Source organism: Euleptes europaea, chromosome 1, assembly GCF_029931775.1.
Source record: "Euleptes europaea isolate rEulEur1 chromosome 1, rEulEur1.hap1, whole genome shotgun sequence".
NCBI lineage: Eukaryota > Metazoa > Chordata > Lepidosauria > Squamata > Sphaerodactylidae > Euleptes > Euleptes europaea.
In genome coordinates, this window is record NC_079312.1 from 95,714,606 (window position 1) to 95,735,508 (window position 20,903).

Below are 20,903 nucleotides of genomic sequence, written 5' to 3' on the forward strand. Positions count from 1 at the left end.
TTTTAATTCACATTAGCCAAAAGGGCTCTCAAAGAGAACTGCCATAATATTATATGTCCATAACAGCAAACACACTCAAGAGTAGCCGATACATACCTGCAATTCTAAATAAAAGGATGGTTAAAGTGTGCTAAATGGTTGGCTAATTAAAATTACATTGATCCTAAGAACCCATTTGAATTACAGTATTTCAAATCCGCTTTAGTAATTTTGAGACCAGGACTACGAACTGTTTTCTCTTCTGGATTCCCTCATCCAGCACCTCAGTTGTACCAGATTTTCACTGTCATTCTGGTACAAGTGAGGACGAACAAAGCAAATGGCCCCCAGCAATCCCTTTAAATAGTAGACTCTGTAATAACACCAGAGTACCACTGTATTCACTGGGCTAGATGCACATCTTGTAGCAGTTTCTGCATCAAAATGTATACCTCATCCGAAACATGCTTCTGTCATTTTTTTTGCTAAAAATATAGAATATTCACCTCTGTTACTTTCAAAAAGCCTGAAAAATCAGCTACCACATTCCCATGAGTCAGCATAGCACCTTTTGGGTTACCTGGAGAATTGAAGAAGAAATATATCAAAGTAACAATTCAGATTTTCTCAAGCCACAATTATCTTTTCCCATTCATAGTCCCAAGGAAACTGTCACAAAAATTTGAAATACAACATTGATACAAGTGCAGCCAAAACAGAATATCTATGATTCTGAACATCTAATTATATGAACATTTTGTATGCACCAATAGAGTGTAGTGAGTACAAATTGCTCAAAAAAGTTTCTGATTCAGTGAAAAGGAGAAAATAAATTCATTACACGGCAAAATCAACATAGAGGACAGCAACAAAATTATCTCAGGAGTATCTTGTGTGCAATTAGACATGAGAAAATGCACAGGTTTGTTTAATACTAATTTGTATTTTGAAAGAGTTTAAAATGTTTTCATTAAAATTGCTTTAAAGATAACATTTATCATTTAAGGAAGAAACAACTAATCCTTTCAAGTAATTAGCAAAGGTACCTTCAACCTAACATTTTCTTTTCCCATGGGAATACTTTTCTATACAGTGTTCAAACATGGTATGATAGTATTTCCTATGAGCAGCTCCTTTAAATAATTTAAGGTATAAACTCATAGCATTTTACCATATTAACACACTTGTTTCTAAACTGCCCAGAGGACTACAAGTGAGTCACTAGAGATCTGTAATCAAATCTGCTGCCTCTTTTTTGAATTATTACCATTGGGTGAATTTTTTTCTTTAAAAAAAAAGGCTTCCTACCACCCTGAACTTTTCCTGGTTAAGTCTGATCATTGAATGTGCTATGGGAAAATATATATAATGTGGCCCTTAATGCTTTAAAAACAGGAAGTACAGTTGATTTATGTTACATTTCTGTACATTAACTTGCAGCGTTGACACAGTCCTCCTTGCTGGTCTTTGTAAATAAAATACAACTGACACAGTCCTCCTTAGCATGCCCACAGAAGCAGTGCAACACAACAAAGACTGGACCAAAATTTGAAGCCAGGCTGTTCAGGTGTATTCAGTTTCATAATATTAAGCATCCTGGCAGCAAAGAGAATTTGCTGCAATTCTCATGGGATACCAAGGCAAACAATTTGCCAGTGAGAAACTGTAGCATAAACCAAAAGTGAGGAGAAAACATTTCTAGGAAGAGCGATACCAACTAGTACAGGAATTTGGATCTATAGTCCCTGATTTGGGCTGGCCTGCCCTGATGTTGCTAGTCCCGTCTGACGTTCAGGCTATCAGCAATCAAAATGTCGGGAACCGTGGAACAATAGTGGCATACAGGCATCAATTATGTTGACTGTCTATGACTGACACTTTGCAACCCATTTGATTGGATGTGATATACACTAAAGTGTGCAGGAGAGAAGGGGGAATTTCATAAATAAATATTTCCAGCAGCACTCGCAGGCCAAGGTTTTAAAAAAAGCAACACTGTACAAAACTGGAAACACTTTATTTCCTTAAACCCAGTAAGCACCACCCAAATTTTTAAATGCAGCAGGCACCTATCGGTTTCCTAATTTATTTATTGGAATGAATCAAGAAGTTGATAACAAAAGTGCTTGTGTGTGTGTGTGTGTGAAATATAGGTTAATCCAAATCCATAGAAAATCCACAGGAATTTAGCCACTGACTTCCATGTGATATGGATTTACACTGGATCTGCATTTTCCAGTGCTGTTACTCTAACATGACACATCAAAATGTATCTCAGAAAAGGGCAAGTGTGCTAGAAGCGCACAGCATGCTGACACCGCTCCATTCGTAGTGCAGCTGGTGGCGGCCTGCCATCTGGATACTTTTGTCAGCTTCAGATCAAAACTGGGACACAATGCAGAGGCCTGGGGAGAGGTTCGAAAGCTCATTGGGCTGACCCGTCTTTGACCTAGCATGCTTTAGGGAATAGTTTGAAATATAAAACCTTATTTAACATACAACACAAAGAATTTTGAAATCGGTTTTGTTCCATGTTCATTTGGGTGCTTGACAGTATCTGACGATTAATTCACAGCTCCACCTTCTTCTCCGTTCCTCTGAACCTCATATAACAGATTGATTTACCACAGTATCAGAAGCCGTGGTGAGCATCAGGACGACATTCAGCTGCTGAGGCTTGTCCTATTACCCTATTGTGGAGCCAGCGTGGTGTAGTGGTTAAAAGCGGTGGTTTGGAGCGGTGGACTCTAATCTGGAGAACCAGGTTTGATTCTCCACTCCTCCACATGAGCGGCGGATGCTAATCTGGTGAACCGGGTTGGTTTCCCCACTCCTACATAACAAGCCAACTGGGTGACCTTGGGCTAGTCACAGTTCTCTTTGAGCTCTCTCAGCCCCAACTACCTCACAGGGTGTCTGTTGTAGGGAGGGGAAGGGAAGGTGATTGTAAGCTGGTTTGATTCTTCCTTAGGTGGTAGAGAAAGTCGGCATATAAAAATCAACTCTTCTTCTTCTCCCCTTAAGATGTCCATGTGAGAAGACTGTAGGCCAGACAAACTAGTGTGATGCTCTGGTGTGTGGCTAACTATTCCCTTCTGTTGGGAAGACATATGAGGCACGATTCACATCTCTGTCTGCTGACCATCAGAATAACAGGCGTAACTGCAGCAGTAACAGGTTTCGGACAGTGTTATAAACATCAGCTATGTGGAAGCATTTGTTCCACAGTAAGACCAAACCCTTCTCCTATCTATAGGTTCTACGTGACAGCCTCCTGATTATTGGGTTATGGGATCCTGTAATAGGGGAGATAATGTAGGATCTCCCTGGCAGCCTGTTATATGGGTGCAAGAAAAGAGTGTGAAATAGATTAAACGACGTTATGCCAGGGTTCTGACCACTGCTGTGTATTAGTTCTCGTCTGTTCACAGCCAATGTGAAAGCACCATTGGTGGGTGAGATTGGGATTGGTGGCTGGTGACAACATTACCAGAATTCTCCAGAAGTAGCTATCACTGTGCTATCTCAACATTAGTTTTCAAGTACCATTATTTCAATTTTGCTGGTGAGGAAGTATAGTATCCCAGCTGTGTTATTCTGGTGTAGTGGCCTCCATTTTCAGTGGACAACAGAACACTAAAGCTTGACATTTTTGCTACATATTTTTGTGCAATTACACAATTAACACCAATCAGCACCCCAAATAGTATTTGCAATGTAGCCCAGTAAAATTTCTACAATGAACCCTAAAAAAAGCAAACTGTTTGTCCCTGATAGAAATGGACGGCTGGGTTGCCTTTAAAAAAAGGTAGAATTTAATAACTAGCCATTTAATAAAGTTGACTTAAACCAAAAGGTGGTGTTCCCAGAGTAGTAATTATAAACATTTCAATTCATTTCCAAAATATACAGAATAAGTATAAGTAAATTATAAACTAGAAAAGCATTTTTTAATTTCAGTGTTCCACAACTTTTAATTTGCATATAATTAGTTTTTCATACCTTTTATGGAATGCATTAAACATATATAAAAATAAAAGGTATACATTATTCCTTCCATTTACATGAATCTGATATATATTCATATATGTTAATGGGACTAAAATAGCACTTCTGCACGATGTCACCTATTCAGGGAAAGACGCACAAAGTTTACCTGTAGTGCCGCTGGTAAAACAGACAATTGATAGATCTTCTGGTCGGGGAGGCTAGAAAAATCACAAGAAAAGTGAATATTCTGTTACTGAGTCTATTTGCATAGTGTGTGACCTTGGTCCCATCACAATCTCTCAGACTAGCCTACCCTAACAAGGTTGCTGTTGTGAGGATTAAGTGAAAGAGGGAAGAACAATGTGAAAAGCTGTTTTGGGTCTCCAATCCCAGAGAAAAGCAGGATAGAAATTAAAAATACATAAATAAGATAATGTCTTATATTGACATGATGAATAGTAAGTAATTCTAATGTTTTTCTATAGAGTTTGCTTTGTTCAGATTTGACTTTTTTTTTTGTCTTCCCCTAAGCTTTTGCTCCAGATATACTGTGCAAGTTGAACTGTTTGCTGTGTAAGATTTTTAGGTTAATTAATGCAGTCCCCCAGTGCAATAACAGAACCCCTGCCCTTCAAGCATCTTTCATATAATTTTGACTTCCAACCAAATAATAATGGTCAGGCAGCAGGTCCTTAGCACAGATACATTTCCTCAAAGTTCATGATATATTTTTATATTTTTCATCAGTTATGTGGAAAATTACACTAAGAAACTGCTAAACCTCAATGGTCCATTTTGCCATGACAAACTGTATGCTTGGCCCCAGTCAAGAAAGCATGTTTAATCTGGAACCTTCTGTGGGTGTAGCCCTGCATACTGCCATTTTATCCATTGGCATTCTTATCACAGAGCTGCTACATTCTCACATTTTACTTAAAACTATCACGGAAAAGGAAGCTATACCTTACCCTGCACTATCCTCCTATTTTCTCTCACAGCAGCCATTTCATCTAAAGAGAATGCCTATTTACTTTTTAATTTCCCCTTCTCACATACAGCATCAGTGATTCCAGTCACATTAGCTGTTCAAGCAACCTAAATCTAAAGAGCAATAGAGTTCCCTCTTTTATATGCTCATGCAAAGAACTTATCCTCTTCCGTTCCATTTCCCCAGTGGCACTGCCAAAGTGAAGCAGATTGCAAACTATTTAACCAAACTGAGAGGAAAGGAAGTATCTCCTGTGACCCTGGCTACAGTAACTGCCATCAAAATTAGTGATCTCTGAAGTTCAAACAAGATATGACATTTAAACACATAACCACCACAGGGCTCTTGAAGTCAAACGGCAGCTGCCAGCTCCCTATGGGAACTCAATTCTTAAGCATACAGAGCTCCAATCTTTAGGGCTATGGAGCAAGGGAAGGTATGGCTTCAGCCTTCCCCCAGCACGATTTTTCTGACCTGAAGCAACCCCAGGGGGAGCTATTTGCCCCATTGGAGCGAGGCATGTAGCACAACAGTATCTGAACAGCCCCCAGTGGGCAAAATAGTACCCCCAAGGACATTTTGAGTTGGGGAAATGATATGGGGGGAAGCTGAAGCCCCTTCACCCTTTATGCCCTTGTCATGCGCTTCAAAATTGAGTTCCCATGGGAAAACTGCAGCTGCTGACTGCAAGACCCCCATAACAGTCATATGTCAAATATAATATCTAGTTTGCCTTAAGTAAGCTTGAATCCTTATACATTTACATCTAAGCATGTAACTTTAAAAAATGCATAAAAATGGAAGTATTCACACAAAAATTAAGATAATAAAAAGGTTTGTTATATGGTAACCCTTTAAGTGAAGGAGCAGAAAACTGCTGAGCCTACAGATCTCATTACAATGTTTAACATACAATGTTTTGTTTAAAATAATGGCTTCATGGATCTGTTGTCTCAATTTAAACATTACAACATTGATGGATTTAGTTATCTCTAAAGGAGATAGTTTATCCTATATGGAAATTACACAAAAATGCAACAGCGACCTGGTTTGAATATTTTCAAATATGTAATCTTACTCAAAAAAGCTGTACATCAGCTACGCGCAGAACTTGCATTTGAATGATTAATGTATATGGCAGTCAAAAAGACTAGTTATCCACCATTTCTTTGTATTTACTGCATGATTCATTAACAGTAAATTATAGCACTTTTCAAAAATGGAAAAATGTGATAGATAAAATGATTTCTGAAAAGGAATTGTTGACGGTTGCTTCTGCTGCTTCAGCCAAAGGTATTAGAATTAAAGAGAATTTTTATAAGACAACAGGTCTTTGATACCACATAGATTAAATAGAATTTACCATTCTAACAAGTATATACGTTGTAAATGTAGGCTGAGAAAATCAGATTTTAAGCATATGTTTAGGCAATGTCCACTAGTTGAACAACTTTGGGGAAAGGTACTTGACGGAATTTCTGAAATAGCAGGATATGAAATCTCAAAAGACCCAAGATTTTTACTGGGGATTTTAACAGAATGTATTGCTGAAGTTCATAGACGTATGACACTTGGGTTTTTTTACTGCTGCAAGAATGTTACTTGTACAGAACTTGTACAGGGGAGGGGCCATGGCTCAGTGGTAGAGCATCTGCTTGGCATGCAGAAGGTCCCAGGTTCAATCCTCGGCACCTCCAGTTAAAGGGACTAGGCAAATAGGTGACGTGAAAGACCTCTACCTGAGACCCTGGAGAGCCGCTGCCGGTCTGAGTAGACAATGCTGACTTTGATAAGGCAGCTTCATGTGTTCAACTGGAAAATGCAAAATATCTGAATATATAATCTTGGATAAACAACGTGTGGGAAATAGCAAGATCATCAAAATTGGCTGAATTAGTTGGGCTAAGGGATGAACAAAGTAATCAAATTTATCTTATATTCTAATAGCAAAGTCAGCCAAACCTTGGGCTACTTGAATCCAGTGACTGGAGCTGTGAATAGGCAATACAGATCTTTCTACAAACCTGAAAAGGGCCCCAGGTTTGCAGAAAAATGTGAAATCTTAAAAAAAAAATTGAGGAGTTTAACAAACCTGAAAATGATAAAAGGAGCACTTGTAGCTTTAAGCATCAGACTCCCTCAGTGCTGTTGCTAGGCAACCATAGCATTCCAAGGCTTAGTTTTCCTCAGTAAAAGGCAGAGGGAGGGAGCAGAGCCCTTTTCCAGAGTTGTTTTGACCTTTGAGGGAGAACTCATTGGAGCCTGAGTCCTAGGGTTGCCAGCTCCAAATTGGGAAATTCCTGGAGATTTTGGCGTGGAGTCTGGGGGTCAGGGGTTGGGTAGGGGAGAGGCCACAGCCGAATATAATGCCATAGAGTCCACCCTCCAAAAGCAGTCGTTTTCTACAGGAATACAGATCTCTGTCATTTGGAGTTCAATTGATTCTCACCCCTGTGGCAACTTTAATAGCCCATAACTTCCACAATGTTTCAATTCACTGATTGGTCCCAGTTCATCTGCATTGTATCCCCCAAATTCTGAAGCAGCAGGGGAAGGAGGAGTTTCAAGGGGAAAAACAGCTGGCAAGGGAAGAATATCCCCTTTCTCTTGTCTCTTGTATTTTGCAAAGGAACATACAATGGACAAGAGGCAACTAGGGTAGTGTTACATGTGGCTGCACAGCCAAGCGCAATATGGCTCTGAGCTTTCCCATGCTGGCCTGTACCTGCCACTTGTCTTGCCACCTGCTCCAAGTCAGATATCCTTTTGCCCCCTCTCCCTATTTACTAAAATGCTTGCTTTGTCAATGCCCCTGTAATCATCCTTTCCTGGAATTGAACATCTTGGATTACAAGTGTGCCTTCTCCTGTTAGCAAGCTGACACGCTACAAGCGATGTAGGAATTTGGCTGCCGATTTTCTTAATTGCCCACTACTTTATATAAGAAACACTGATGGAGGACCAAAATACATGCGGCACAAGAGATCTGGGATCTACCAATAACACCCAATAATTTCATATTTAGCCTCCCTGGGTCTTCAGTACAAATTGAAGTTTAAATTGTTCATATGAACATCTGACTTCTACACAAACTATATTCCAAAAGCAACATAACAAAATGGAGATAATCATAGCAAAAGTCTCTGGTAGATCAGAGGGGTTTCCTCTAATTTTTTAAACCAGCAGCCACAATCCACACATTTTAACTCCATTAGGCTGGGGAGGTAAAGCTGAATTCTGCAAAAAAAGAACCCAAATGCCTAAAATGTGCATTAAGAATATGATAGCTTATGGTCAAGGTGCTACTCCCTTAACCCTGCTCTTGAAAAGCATTCATTCCAATAATTTGGGATCTGTGGTGAATATTGTCAGGAACTATTTCATGGGCAAATATTGGGAAATACCTGACACACACACACACACACACACACACACACACACACACACACACACACATATATAAACAATCTGCCAAGATCCCTGCAAATGTCATGTTGAAATGAACACAATATGCACAAGGGCAGTAATGTGACCACCATGTATACTACTTTTTCATTATGTCAAATATTTAACACGTGCTCAAGGTGGAAAAAATGTGCTTATACTCACTACAGGAACTCGCCGACATTCTCGACCACAGTCCTGAAATAATGTAACCAAAGGGTAACAATTTAATGACTTGGATTTGCCATGGGCCTTGCCCTGTAGCATGTGGTTCACTACAATTGAATAAACTGAACTATGTAATAGTTCACTTGGTATGACTTCCTCTAGTGATGCCTTCCTGCAATGTTTGCTTATGATACATTATAATAGCAGACAAAGTTAACTGATGTAACTTAATTTTAATTGTAATAATGTATGGTATTTTGTTGTATTATATTCTTGTTGTGAGCCGCTCAGAGCCTAACCTTGTCAGGAGTGGACGGCATACAAATCTAATACAGAATAATAAAGATAATAATAAATCTGAGAAGAATGGTCATGATTTTGAAATGTTAATTAAAATTACCACTTAATTGTTTTGGCCATCATTGATGGTCCGGTGATAGCATAATGGAACCAATTGCATTGTAGATGAGTTGTGTAAACTTTCAATTTCCATTTGACAAAAAATGAAATAGAAATATGAAAAACCAATAATTTTTTACTTATTCTATGCAACAGTGTTAGGGAGAGAAGGCAGCATGGTATAGCCCAATCTTGTCAGTTCTTAGAAGCTAAGCAGGGTCAGCCCTGGTTAGTATTTAGATGGGAGACCACCAAGGAAGGAAATGGCAAACCACCTCTGTTAGTCTCTTGCCTTGAAAACCCCATAAGGGGTTGCCATGAGTTAGGTGCGACTTGATGACACTTTACACACACACACACACACACCAGTGTTAGTTGTTTGTGCATGGGTTATAAATTAAGATATATTAAAGTAAAACAAAGGAACCTCACCTCTACTTCTTGCATAGACTGGATGCGAACTCCACATCTTTGTCCTCTTTCTTTAATATCCTTCTCAAAAGGGTCCATCAAAATAATGGATTTCAAGCCTGGGGTTTCTTTTTTCTCTACGTGATCTAACAGGACTTTGGCTTTTTCGGGCTTATCACAAACTACTGTAGAAATATCAGCTGAACAAACAAAAATTATACTTTAAAAATAATTTAAATCCAGTACACTTATCTTAAAATAATAATTGATTTTCCTCTACATTTATTTGTGACAATTATATAAAAAAACACTCAGTAAAATAATTTTTGAAATCTTTGTCCTTTCACTTCCCATCACAACCAAAGTTAGTGTGGGTAAGTGTATATTTGGTGTTCAGTTCAGTATGTTAAAATGGTTTTAACCTACTCCTTTTATGTCAATCCTCACATCATTTCTCTCTATGGGTACCTTTGTTTTACGGTTTTATAAGATTTCAGGATGGAATTGTACTTTAAAGAATGTTGTTTTGGCGACTTTGGTAGCAAAGCAGAGTAGAAATCTACAAATCAACAAACTCTAAAATAGTATAATTGTTTGTGATTGTTTTCTCCTGAAATATTGGTTGGTAGTTTCAATTTATTTTAGAAAAAAAGAGAAATGGATCTTATTTGATGCAAAAATTTTGTTGCAAGCAAAAAGCCAAGATGTATCATAAATGTGGACTTTTCTGGTACCATGTTGCCAGTGGATGACTACAGATCTGGAGTTATCCTGAACCTATGAAAAGTACACAACACTAAAACTATATACTACATACAGCAGTGTTTAATACTGAGCTACTGTTTAACATTCCACCTTGGATATCTTATGAGATATATTCTATGGTTGGATATGTGTGCATTTATATGTTTAGATCTGAACCCCTTGCTGAAATTCTAACAATTTTTATGGGAAATTACTATTTCAAAAATCACAGCTTGTATTTGGTAAAATGTATTTTAAAAGTATCTATCCTGATTGTGGTTTTAGAATCTACATGGTGAGCACCTAGAGATAACCAACCTACTCTTAGATAGCTTGGCTATCTACATTATCCAGTCAAGAGATTACCAGGTTTTAGGTGTTGATATGTGGTTAAATAGCCATTTATAGAAACTCAATGAATCAAAATTTACTGGGGCAAGGTCCTCTGATACCCTCTCCTAGCATTATACTAGAAATGGAGGAACTCTCACTTCTGAAGCAATTCTTTTTTTATCAACTTTTGTCTCACATAGCAAGAATAGCTCTCTAAGAAGCTATCCCCCCCCTCAATGAATCTACATGTTTTTACCTGTGTTGATAATATACCGAATGGCTCCAGGGCCTAATGTATCATACAGGGGAACCACAACCATGGAATAGGTATAGCAAGCCAGCTCAGAAATGATCCACTGGAAGGAGATTATGAAAAGAATAAGTTATAGTTTACAATAAACATGAAAACATATGAAGTTGGAATAAAACTCCGCTTAAAAAAAAAACCTCACCTCTGGACGGTTCTGTGCAAAGACCCCAATAAACTGACTCGTTGATGGTTTACAACCCTGTTGGAGTAAACCTGATCCCAATGCTTCTGCTCTTTCAGCGACCTGAAAGTTAAAGAAAACCCACTGCAGTGAGTCCTTCCCACCCTGCACAAACAGCAGACTGGAATAAGCCTGCATTACAGTTTCTTCCCACCACTGCTTTTCATGTTGCGGAACTCTGAGGAACACAAATAATAAAATGTGTGAAGCAGCTCTCACAATACATAAGAAACATCATCATGGGTAAGTTCTAATGGTGGTCTATTGACCAGCTCTTGCTAAAGAAAACTTTCCACTTCTAAGTACCGTATATACTCAAGTATAAGCCGAGTTTTTTAGCCATGATTTTTGGCTTAAAAACTCACCTCGTCTTATATTCAGGTCAATACGGTAATTCGCCTGCCGGGCCCTCTCCCAGCGCGCTCCCGCTGGCCAGTTGATGGGCGGGCTGTCCCACCTTCTCCCCCCCACTCCACCCGATCGCGCCTTCTGCGCGGCGGCGGCTTCTCCCCCCCCACCTCACCCCACCCGATTGCGCCTTCTGCGCGGCGGCAATTTCTCCCCCCACCCGATCGTGCCTTTTGCGTGATCACGCCTTTTGCGCGGCGGCGGCGGTTTCTCCAACACCCACCCCACCCCGCCTTCTGCTGGGCGGCGGCGGTTTCTTCCCCCCCACCTCCCCCACCCCCCCACCTCACCCAGGCCGGTCCTCCTGCTTGCCAGCTGACCCTGCGGGGCCTCCTGCGCGCAGGGAGGGGGCCGCCGCCACCTGCCCGTGCGCCTGGAGCCCGGTCAGGTAAGCCTGCAGGGGGGGAGGGGGTGCATTTCCCCCTCGGCTTATACGTGGGTGCCTAATTTTTCCCCATTTTTGGGGTGAAATTAGGCACCTCGGCTTATACTCGGGTCGGCTTATACCCGAGTATATACGGTAGCTGCCTTTCATATTGGGAGGCTCAGTGATGGACCATCTGCTTTGCAATCAGAAGGTTCCAGGTTCAACCACCAGCATCTCCAGTTAAAGGACCAACAGTAGGTGACGTCAAAGAACTCTGCCTGAGACTCTGGACAGCTGCTGGCAGTCTGAGGAGACAATACTGATAAACCAATGATCTCATTCAGTATATATCAGCTTCATGTGTTCAAGGGCAGTAAATGGATTAGATAATTGCATTCACACAGCTTATCCTGTCTCCTTCAAATGGCTAGTACACAGTCTCTTTTCAAGGGTCAAAGATCAAACTTGGTTGCTTTAATTCAAGTACACATATGATACTAACAAGGAGAACTTTCTTGATTAACATAAATACTCACAAAGCAACTAACTTTCATGAATGGTTTCAAACCTACAGAAAAAATCAAAACTTTTCAGGGGACCAGAGCTATTTCCATGCAGGCTTTTCCCCTGTTGGGAATGGAGAACACCCTCATATTTTTGGAGCTTCCCCGTGACATTCTGAGCATGACTAGTGCTTTGCCTTTTAAATATGATCCCAGGGATTTTCCTTTCAAATATGATCCAAGAAAAATATCATCTGATCTGATTCAAAGAAGAGTATGGACTGGCTACCAAGCAGAAAAGAGGAATGGAAACACCCACTCTGAAGGTGCCCTCCTCCATCTGAGCGAGAACATACATGTGGATTCTCTATTTGAAGTTAATCCAGGGAGAAGGGAGGAACCAAGTTCTGCTTTCCTTTATGCCAATAAAGGGTGTGTGTGTGTGCGTGTTCTACTTTCCAAATGACAGAGTAAGCTCCTCATCCACTATGGTTTAACCATAGTTCCGGTGGAAAGAGGAGTTTCTGGGCCACAGATACCCGAGTGTGATGGAGGGACAGGGAGGGACGGGGGCAGGGACAACAGCAAGCAGCAAAGTGATGGGGTGTGCAGGCACCTTCCCTGCTTGCTGCCACCATACTCACTGCAGCTTCTACAGCTGGGACACCCTTTTCACAGCCCCGTGTGGAAGCAGCTCAGGCCTTTAAAATGTTACCAAATCCCCCATGGACTTAGTTAAGTGTGCAGGATGTTAACTCTGATGTTGGTAAAGTTGAAAACTACTAAAGGAAATAATAGCAATGAAAGCTGAACGAAGGAAGATCCAGCAAGGTGTAATGCTCTTAGAAAGGGGGTGAGGCTTCAGTGTCTGGATAGTTCTTTGTACCACCTCCACAGATCACGACTCAGCATCCCCCTGTCCCAACAAACCAACTATCCAGTTCCTTCCCTTCTTTTCAAACTTGCCCTCTTTTCATTAAAAAAGAATCCATGTTCCTCAATAGGTAAAGCATAGACACTCTTCCTCAGCAGCTAGTAGCAACGAATAGCACCCTGCAGTGATTCACAGGCCTGTGGGAGAATGGAAGTCAAGAGAAACAGATGCAGATTTGCTCCATTTGCTTGGCTCCCTCTGATAGCAAAAACTGGCTTCTCTATGTGTGAATTTTGTGTGTGGTAGGAGTACACCACAGCCCTCGTGCTATGTCTTCTGCTAGAAAAATTGTTCCAAAATTATTCCTTTTTTTTCTTTGTGTTGTTCTAATGAGAAACAAACAGCAACAGGAAGCTCACCTCTTTGTAGGACAACCACTGGTAAGGCTGTTTGGGTTTCCTGAATCCTAAGCAGGGACCATTCTCTGAAGAAAGAGACATGACAGCAGTGGTAAGTACCTAACCCTTTCCCAAAAGACTAAATAATGCATTTCGGCAGACCCTTTTGAGTGCTCCCCAGTAGAACAGCATGCTTAAAAATAAGCCCATTGTTGTTATCAAAGCAGTGTGTGTTTGGGCAATGCAAGAATTCACACCCAGATCATCAAATTAAAAGGGAAGCTATCTTGCCTAATGGAAAGTCACATTCTATAAGTTCCCTTAAGAGCCATTCGGAGCTTTTATTTAAAAACCAGGAAGTGATTGTGACACTGAGCACTTCCACTCCTTTATTAACATCTCTTGTCTCTAGGGTAGCAAGCACCATTATCAGATCAATGATTTCTATTCTAAATATCCCTCCCTCTGGATTTGTTTTCCTTTTGTACAAGAAGAGTGAATGGTAAGAAAACACCCAAATAATTTCATCATCCTGTGTCTGCTTTACGGGAAGTGGGAAACAAGTAGGGGCACCCCAATCCTAATGGGTGTGGTGGTTCCAGAGCGCCCAGGGACAGCACCACCTCCAGAGTGGCTTGCTGACAAGTGCAGCAAGCCGGAAAAGTAATTTTGATGAAAACCCTGTGGAACTCTCTATAGCGTTCCACAGGGCTATGCCTGTCTTTTTGCAGGCATAACTCAGTGCCTGCAAAAAGGGGCGTTCCTGGGCCAAAAGGGCTTAGGGCCTCCAAGAATGCCCCCTTTGATGCTGGCACGACACTCTGCCAAAACCACTGTAAGTGTCCCTGCGCCGGCATTCGTGCCACTTTCAGCATTCGTGCCGGCACAAGTGGCACTAACACTGGCACAGCGGTCACACCAGCTCCTATCTCCTTTTGCCCCCACCCCCCCAGTTAGGATTGGCTGTAAGTGAAAGTCATTTTCTGTAAGGAGGAAGAATTATAGGAGATGTGCCTATATTATCAGACTTGCCCACTTCCCTCAGTTGCTAGAATGATTATAGCATCATTAGTTTCACCCTGACTGGAGAAAGTAACACTGTCTCAACTCTACATGCATATTTACCTATTTTGTTGTTGTAGGATAAAGAAATTTTAACTTATCATAGTCAGATTATTGTTCACCCCCAAAAGAAAAGCTAAATAAAATTTAGAGTAAAACAGCAGCTTTTCTAGTTCCATGGCAAAAAGAGGATTAACTTGAGACCAATTTTGCAGTTTGTAAAACTTGATTTACCTTAGTTCTGATTGCAATAGGTGGACAGATTAAAATTACTTACAAGATTCCTAATGATCCACTGTGCAAACACATCCAGCATGAATTACAAGCAGTTAAGCCTCCTCCTGGCATATACAAGCCATGGAAGGAAAGCAGAAAGAAAATATATGGGGCTGGTAATATTTAGCTGTGAATTTTCATAGATCTCTGTTCTTTACTTCTTCCTTCCATGAAGAAAAATGTTGACAAGGAGGAGCCATGAAGAAGAACAGAGATAAGGGCAAGATTTCTGTATCGGACATCCAGAAAGAGTTTTCATAATTCAATCTATTTAGAATCCATTACCTGGAAGTGTTGCCTCCTGATCCCAGGAGTCTGTATGAACTGGCTACAGTTACTCAGCAATGAACACAAAAGAACTCTTCATATACTCTGAGACGCTATTACTTCACATATTCAGGGCTTAGTCATGCCATTAAAAATAGGTGTGGTGTGGTGTTTCAGGTAAATGAAACAAGCTAATTCAGAGAAAAGGCCTAGAAATTCTGTGCTTAGACCTTCACTGATAAATCGAGACCAGTCAAAAAAGTTTCCATTAGATGAACCATTAAAAATTTATCCTCTAGATTAGCCCAGAGCTAAAAGGCCCACAGAATTAATATCATGCAAGTATTCAATTTTATAAAGAAAAGGACATTAGAGACAGGGCAAATAAAATGCACAGTTATTTGACTGAAAATTCCTATTTCCCAATGCTAATGTTTAGAGAGGCATCCACCATACACATTGCACTAGAAGGCAGTGCAATGGTAGAAAAAATTATTTTGAACATCATCAAGTGTGAGGATGTGCGAGTTTTATGTTAAACAACAATGCAACTCTTTTAACTCTTTTTTTTTGGGGGGGGGGGCTGTTTGGTGCAGCCCCTTTACAAACAACCACTTTTCCAGAACACAGTATTCAGTCTAACCAGTTATTTTCCCTTATTTTGAATTCTGGAGGGTTTTTTCTTCCTCTTTAACCTGGAATCTAAATCATTTTACTTATTTACAGACTTTACATGCCAACTTGCAGCCCAATCAGGGCCACTACATTGTCCTGCCTATATTCATTCCCTACAAAAAGAAGGAATGCACCTCTTTGCATATTTCGACACTGCCACAAGCTAAATATGGATCAGTGACAGACTGAGGGACAAGAGGCCCACCTGGCCAAATCTTATAGTTTGGGTTCCAAGCTATGGGTTTATGTCCCAAAATAAATGCAACAAGCCATGGTTTGTGCTCCTTGCCTTCTTGCTTGCCTCAAATGGTATCCCAAACTGCTCAGATTTGCCCCTTCTTCTCACACATTAGTTGTGCCCTTTCAAATGATGACATACCATGATCATTGTTTTGGGAGTCGATTTCCTTATATAACTGTTGGGTGGAATACAGAACTGGATGGCCAGATGGCATTTTCTTTAACTTGAAGGTAGCAGTGGGGGTGGAGATAAAGCTGTGGCACGCCTGGAGGTGGAAGGAAACTGCCAGACAAAAGCTTCCAGAGTGCTTTCCTTTCCTGCTTACTCTACCCTACCCTCTCTGTAGTCACATGATCTCAAGAGCAGAGCACTGTCTCAAACTATGGTTTAATAGTCTGGACATACCAACATGTTTCATAGCCTCTTATCTAACCACGTCAAAACAGAGGGTTATGCTTTGGATCAACAGAAACAAAGTACTATATTTGATATCTGATGAAGGGAGCTTATACTAAGGTGTTACTGGACTATGTGAAGTAATAGTGTCTCAAGTATATGAAGAGTTGATTTTTTAATCTTTTAGCTATTTATATTCATTATTATTAGAATGCATGAATGCATGAATTCAGTTTCATACAGAATGTTCTCTTCAGGACACAGTAAATGTTTCTGAACAAATAGCAAAAGTTATCAGCAGCTCTGAAAAAACATTGTGTGCTTGTTCTCTTGCATTGTATTTTCTCAAGCAAGCATATCATTTTCCCATTCCCTACCTTCTTATTCAATGTTTGATCTAAAAAAGCACTATCTATACCCAAACATCTCAAATATCGAACTACCTGCTATGGAAAACGTTTAAGAAGAATATTACATTTAGCCAGTACGATCTTACAATAGTTTAGCGCTAATGGGTTTAAAATACTTAGTATCACTGAATAATTTTCAAATGCATTTTCTGGCTGGGCTACTCAGCGAAAGGAAGAATGCACTCTGTGTACGTTCCACTGCGTTTAGTTCTTTATTACTACTTTATCAGTTCTGAATACTTTATCAGTTCTGAATAGTCTGGTGAATGCCTGTTCAAATGAACACAGATTCCAAAACACGCCTTCACATGTCAATAATGTATTTCTGTTCTCTACACTGGAAAGACAGCTAAGTTCCTAAATTTCCTACCCTACTTTCCCTCACCTTTTTGCTTGTCCTGTGCTATTTACCAACTCATATGTGGGGGTCCTGACTGTCCGCAGGCCCTGCAGTGGCCCCTATTCTGCAAAATGAGCACCATTCTGCTTAATTGTCGAATGTTTATGGTGATGTAAAATTGTTGGTTTTGTGGATTGTTTTATTTTATGATTTTATTGCAATTTTATTGTATTTTATTACATTGATTATCATGTTGCGAGCCGCCCTGAGCCCGGCCTTGGCCGGGGAGTGAGGGCAGGATACAAAACTAATCAAATAAATGAATAAAATAATAAATGGACATAAATCTGTTATCCAGGAAGCACTGGATGAACATTTTAATCTCCTGGGGATTCTGGTGCTGATCACTGTTCTTTTACAAAGGAAAAATCCAACTGGAAAATATTGAATAGGATTCATCAAGAAGTTCAATACTATCTTCCTCTCCCTTCCCTGGTATGAACAAAATCTTGGGATTTTGCACACACAAGTGGTGCTAACATCCCACACCTAGAAGTTCAGTTACATGTCAATATTTTTAAATTAGATCTGCTTATGTTTCACCCTACATTCTCTCAAATTAATCTGATTTACTTTAATTCTGTGTTACTTGTCTATCAACAGTTTGGAGTGGTCATCATCCACTCTAAGTGATTACTTATTGGCTACTCTTCTGATTGATCTTGTTTTAAACCATCCATTTAAATCACAGGGTGTTCTCCCCACAACCAAATGTAATGTACAATTCTTCCCTAAGCAGTAAACAAATATTGTGGGAGATTGTAAGGGAGCAGCTTGCTTTAAAAAAACAAAGACATAGAAGAAGAAAAGGAGGTTACTGATACAGAGGGCTGCAGTGTTGTCTAAAAATGTATCAAAGGAAGAGAAGGTTCTCTTAATATTTACCTAAAATGTTATTCCAGTAGGGTTGCCAGCCCCCAATGGGGGCAGAGAATCCCCAGCCCCCTGCTCCTCTTTCCTTCTACTGCTCAGGTCAACAACGGGAGAAAAACAGTATACAAAACTACCTTCTGCTGCTGTATTTTTATATTACCATTACTGAAGGCTGACATGGGGAATGGCCCCGTCTTGGTCAACGGTAAAGAGCAAACGAGTTCATGACACAAAGGAATGCACCAACAACCAGTTACATTCACTTTTTAGTAAAGAACATCTAACTGTCCTTTCAAGTGCAATGAGGCAAACAGCAAGTGGGGATTATACAATGATAAATTATCATTTTGATATATGACCAAACTCTACCATTTTTAAATACTTACCAGATATATTGAAACCCCTTCTAAAAACCTCATACATAGTCCTTGCATCATCATAGTAGTGTGTTAACAATTGTGAGGTGTCACCTATTACAGATCTTCGAGCGCCATCCCAGCCCTAGAGTGAAACAAGATTGCAAGGGAAGATCAGGAGTTGGTACAGGGATGAGTCCAATGAGAACATGGTCCTTGTAGTCTGTTATTTAGACAAAGTTACAAAAGCGTTTGATTTGTGGACTCAAGGACAGGACAATGAAGCTATGCTAATTAACTCCTTAGCTTGTGGGGTCCAAAGATGGGGAAACTGGCAATAATAATCTTCCCCTCTTCCATGAGTGGGAGTGCTAACCATACCTAGAAAGTAAGTTCAGGATCCAGGCCTGTTCCTGACCCCAAAGTGGCAATGTTATGTTTTTTGCATAACATGAATGATGCAGCAATACTCATGAAATATACATTTGATTCCATACCGGTATCCACAGGGAGCATTCCTGCAGACAGCAACGAGAATATTTTGGAGACATAAGGTACAAAACGAGTATTCAGAAAAATCAATAAAGTTAAATTGCAGGTCTGACATATTCTTATACATAACAGAACATAAGTAGAAACATTCAGCAATTATCTCTTATTGTACATAAATTGTGGTTTTTAAGGTACTGTTAACTGTGCATCTTCATACAAACACAAGTTATAAATAACCATGTTGGTCCATTACTGAATTGATTAAAAAAAAAAAACAGCAGTGCCTTTATTACGACCAACTAAAAGAGCACAATTCACAATTAGTAAGCAAGTTTTCAAGTTCCTCATAACGTGTAAGTTATGCAACAACAACAGTGTGTGTGTGTGTGTGTGTGTGTGTGTGTGTGTGTGTGTGTGAAGAAAAAGGTGTTTCTGGACATGGTGTTCCTCAGAATTTGAAAGTTAAACAAGAGTAACAACAATAAAAGGGGCTGACAGAATGTATCTGTCTGACTAAACTAACCTGTCTATTACATGGCCAAAAGTCCAAAAAGTTTGAAAAATTGGAATTTTTTAAAACTAGAATGTGCAGTTAGTTCATGCTTGCATATTTTGGTTTCAATGTATTTAGTAATTTCTGTTTTAGAGCCTTGTTTTTATTTGGCTTGTTTTAATAAAGGAAAAAAGGGAGGGCAGTGGTAAAGAAAAAGGTGCTGCTGGACAAGATGTTCCTCAGAACTTGGAAGTTAAGCAGCAGCAGCAGCAACAACACTTGTGAAACTCACTTGTCAAAGAAGCCTTGACTTAGACAGCTGGTAAAGAGTGCTTAAGATGGCTACTGAAAATTTTAGATGGCTATGATTCATGCTTCTCTTTATTGTAGTTTTACTCTACAAATTTTAATTCATCAGTATGCCTATAAGGCACAACTAAAATTTTAATAAATAATTATTGGGCAGTTCATTGTATTAAACATGGATTTCCTTCCCCTGAACAAATTAGCTTGATAGTCTAAGCACCAAGTTAAAACAAACCCCACTTTTGGGACAAAGTCTGTGGTTCTTGAGTTAATTTTGAAAATCAACTCCATAGCTGGATTAGTTTTTGAAGAACGAGTCAATAAGAGAAACAAAAAGGTAGCTCAATAGGGTTGCCCACCTCTCCTGGAATTACAACTGATCTCCAGACTACAGAGATCAGTTCCCCTGGAGAAAATGGCTGCTTTGGAGAGTGGATTCTGTGGCATTATACCCTGATGAGATCCCTCCCCTCTCCAAATCCCACCCTTCCCAGGCTCAGGGCTCAATTCTGCAACAGCATGGCTGTGAATTGATTGGACACTCTCATGTGGTTCTCACTCCTGACTGACTGCCCCCACGCACATACTACACTAGTTTGATGGAATGGGAAAAAACGAAAGGCCAAACTATATACTACATTTTCAGGTGAGTAGTGTCGGGTTCTTCTGACCCAATTTTTCCCCCTCCAGGGAACGTCATTTTAAAGATCAGAGGGAACCCTCTTCTGCTTGAAAATTGGCTTGCCACCCCACCCCACCTCTGTGTCATTTTTGAGAAGCTGAAAGGACATGTATGTGTTGTTTCAAAGTTATGTAAATAACTCCTTACCAGGAAACCATTTCAACTTCTGAAAACACTGGGGGAGGGGAGGCAAGATTTGAAAGTGAGATGCATTCTTGGGAAATTCATGGAGATTCGGGGGTGGTGACTGTGGAGGGTACTCATATGGATGTGATGTCATAGAGTACATCCTCTGAAGCTGCCGTTTCTTCCAGGAAAACTGATCTCTAATCTGGAGATCAGTTGTAATTCTGGAAGAACTCCAGGCCCCCCATTTGGAACCTGGCAGCTCCAGACAGTGGCCATCACTACACCTCATGGCAGTGAGTTCCACAAGTCAACTACTAATTGTACAAAGTAGCATTTCCTTTTGTCTGT

The 20,903-nt window shown here is 40.1% G+C and overlaps 1 protein-coding gene across 3 annotated transcripts in view; it reads right to left on the bottom strand.

The window, feature by feature from the left end:
* The window catches only part of ACSL6 (acyl-CoA synthetase long chain family member 6), a 100,756-nt gene that overhangs the window by 20,318 nt on the left and 59,535 nt on the right, over window positions 1–20,903 (bottom strand). For all 3 annotated transcript variants that reach the window (XM_056854349.1, XM_056854356.1, XM_056854364.1), the window contains exons 3-10: window positions 18,484–18,598; window positions 13,519–13,583; window positions 10,909–11,010; window positions 10,713–10,812; window positions 9,401–9,579; window positions 8,567–8,599; window positions 4,136–4,187; window positions 486–559 (exon numbers count right to left, since the gene is read on the bottom strand). In XM_056854349.1, the coding sequence (XP_056710327.1) occupies window positions 486–559; window positions 4,136–4,187; window positions 8,567–8,599; window positions 9,401–9,579; window positions 10,713–10,812; window positions 10,909–11,010; window positions 13,519–13,583; window positions 18,484–18,598 (720 nt within the window). The remainder of the gene's footprint in view (window positions 1–485; window positions 560–4,135; window positions 4,188–8,566; window positions 8,600–9,400; window positions 9,580–10,712; window positions 10,813–10,908; window positions 11,011–13,518; window positions 13,584–18,483; window positions 18,599–20,903) is intronic.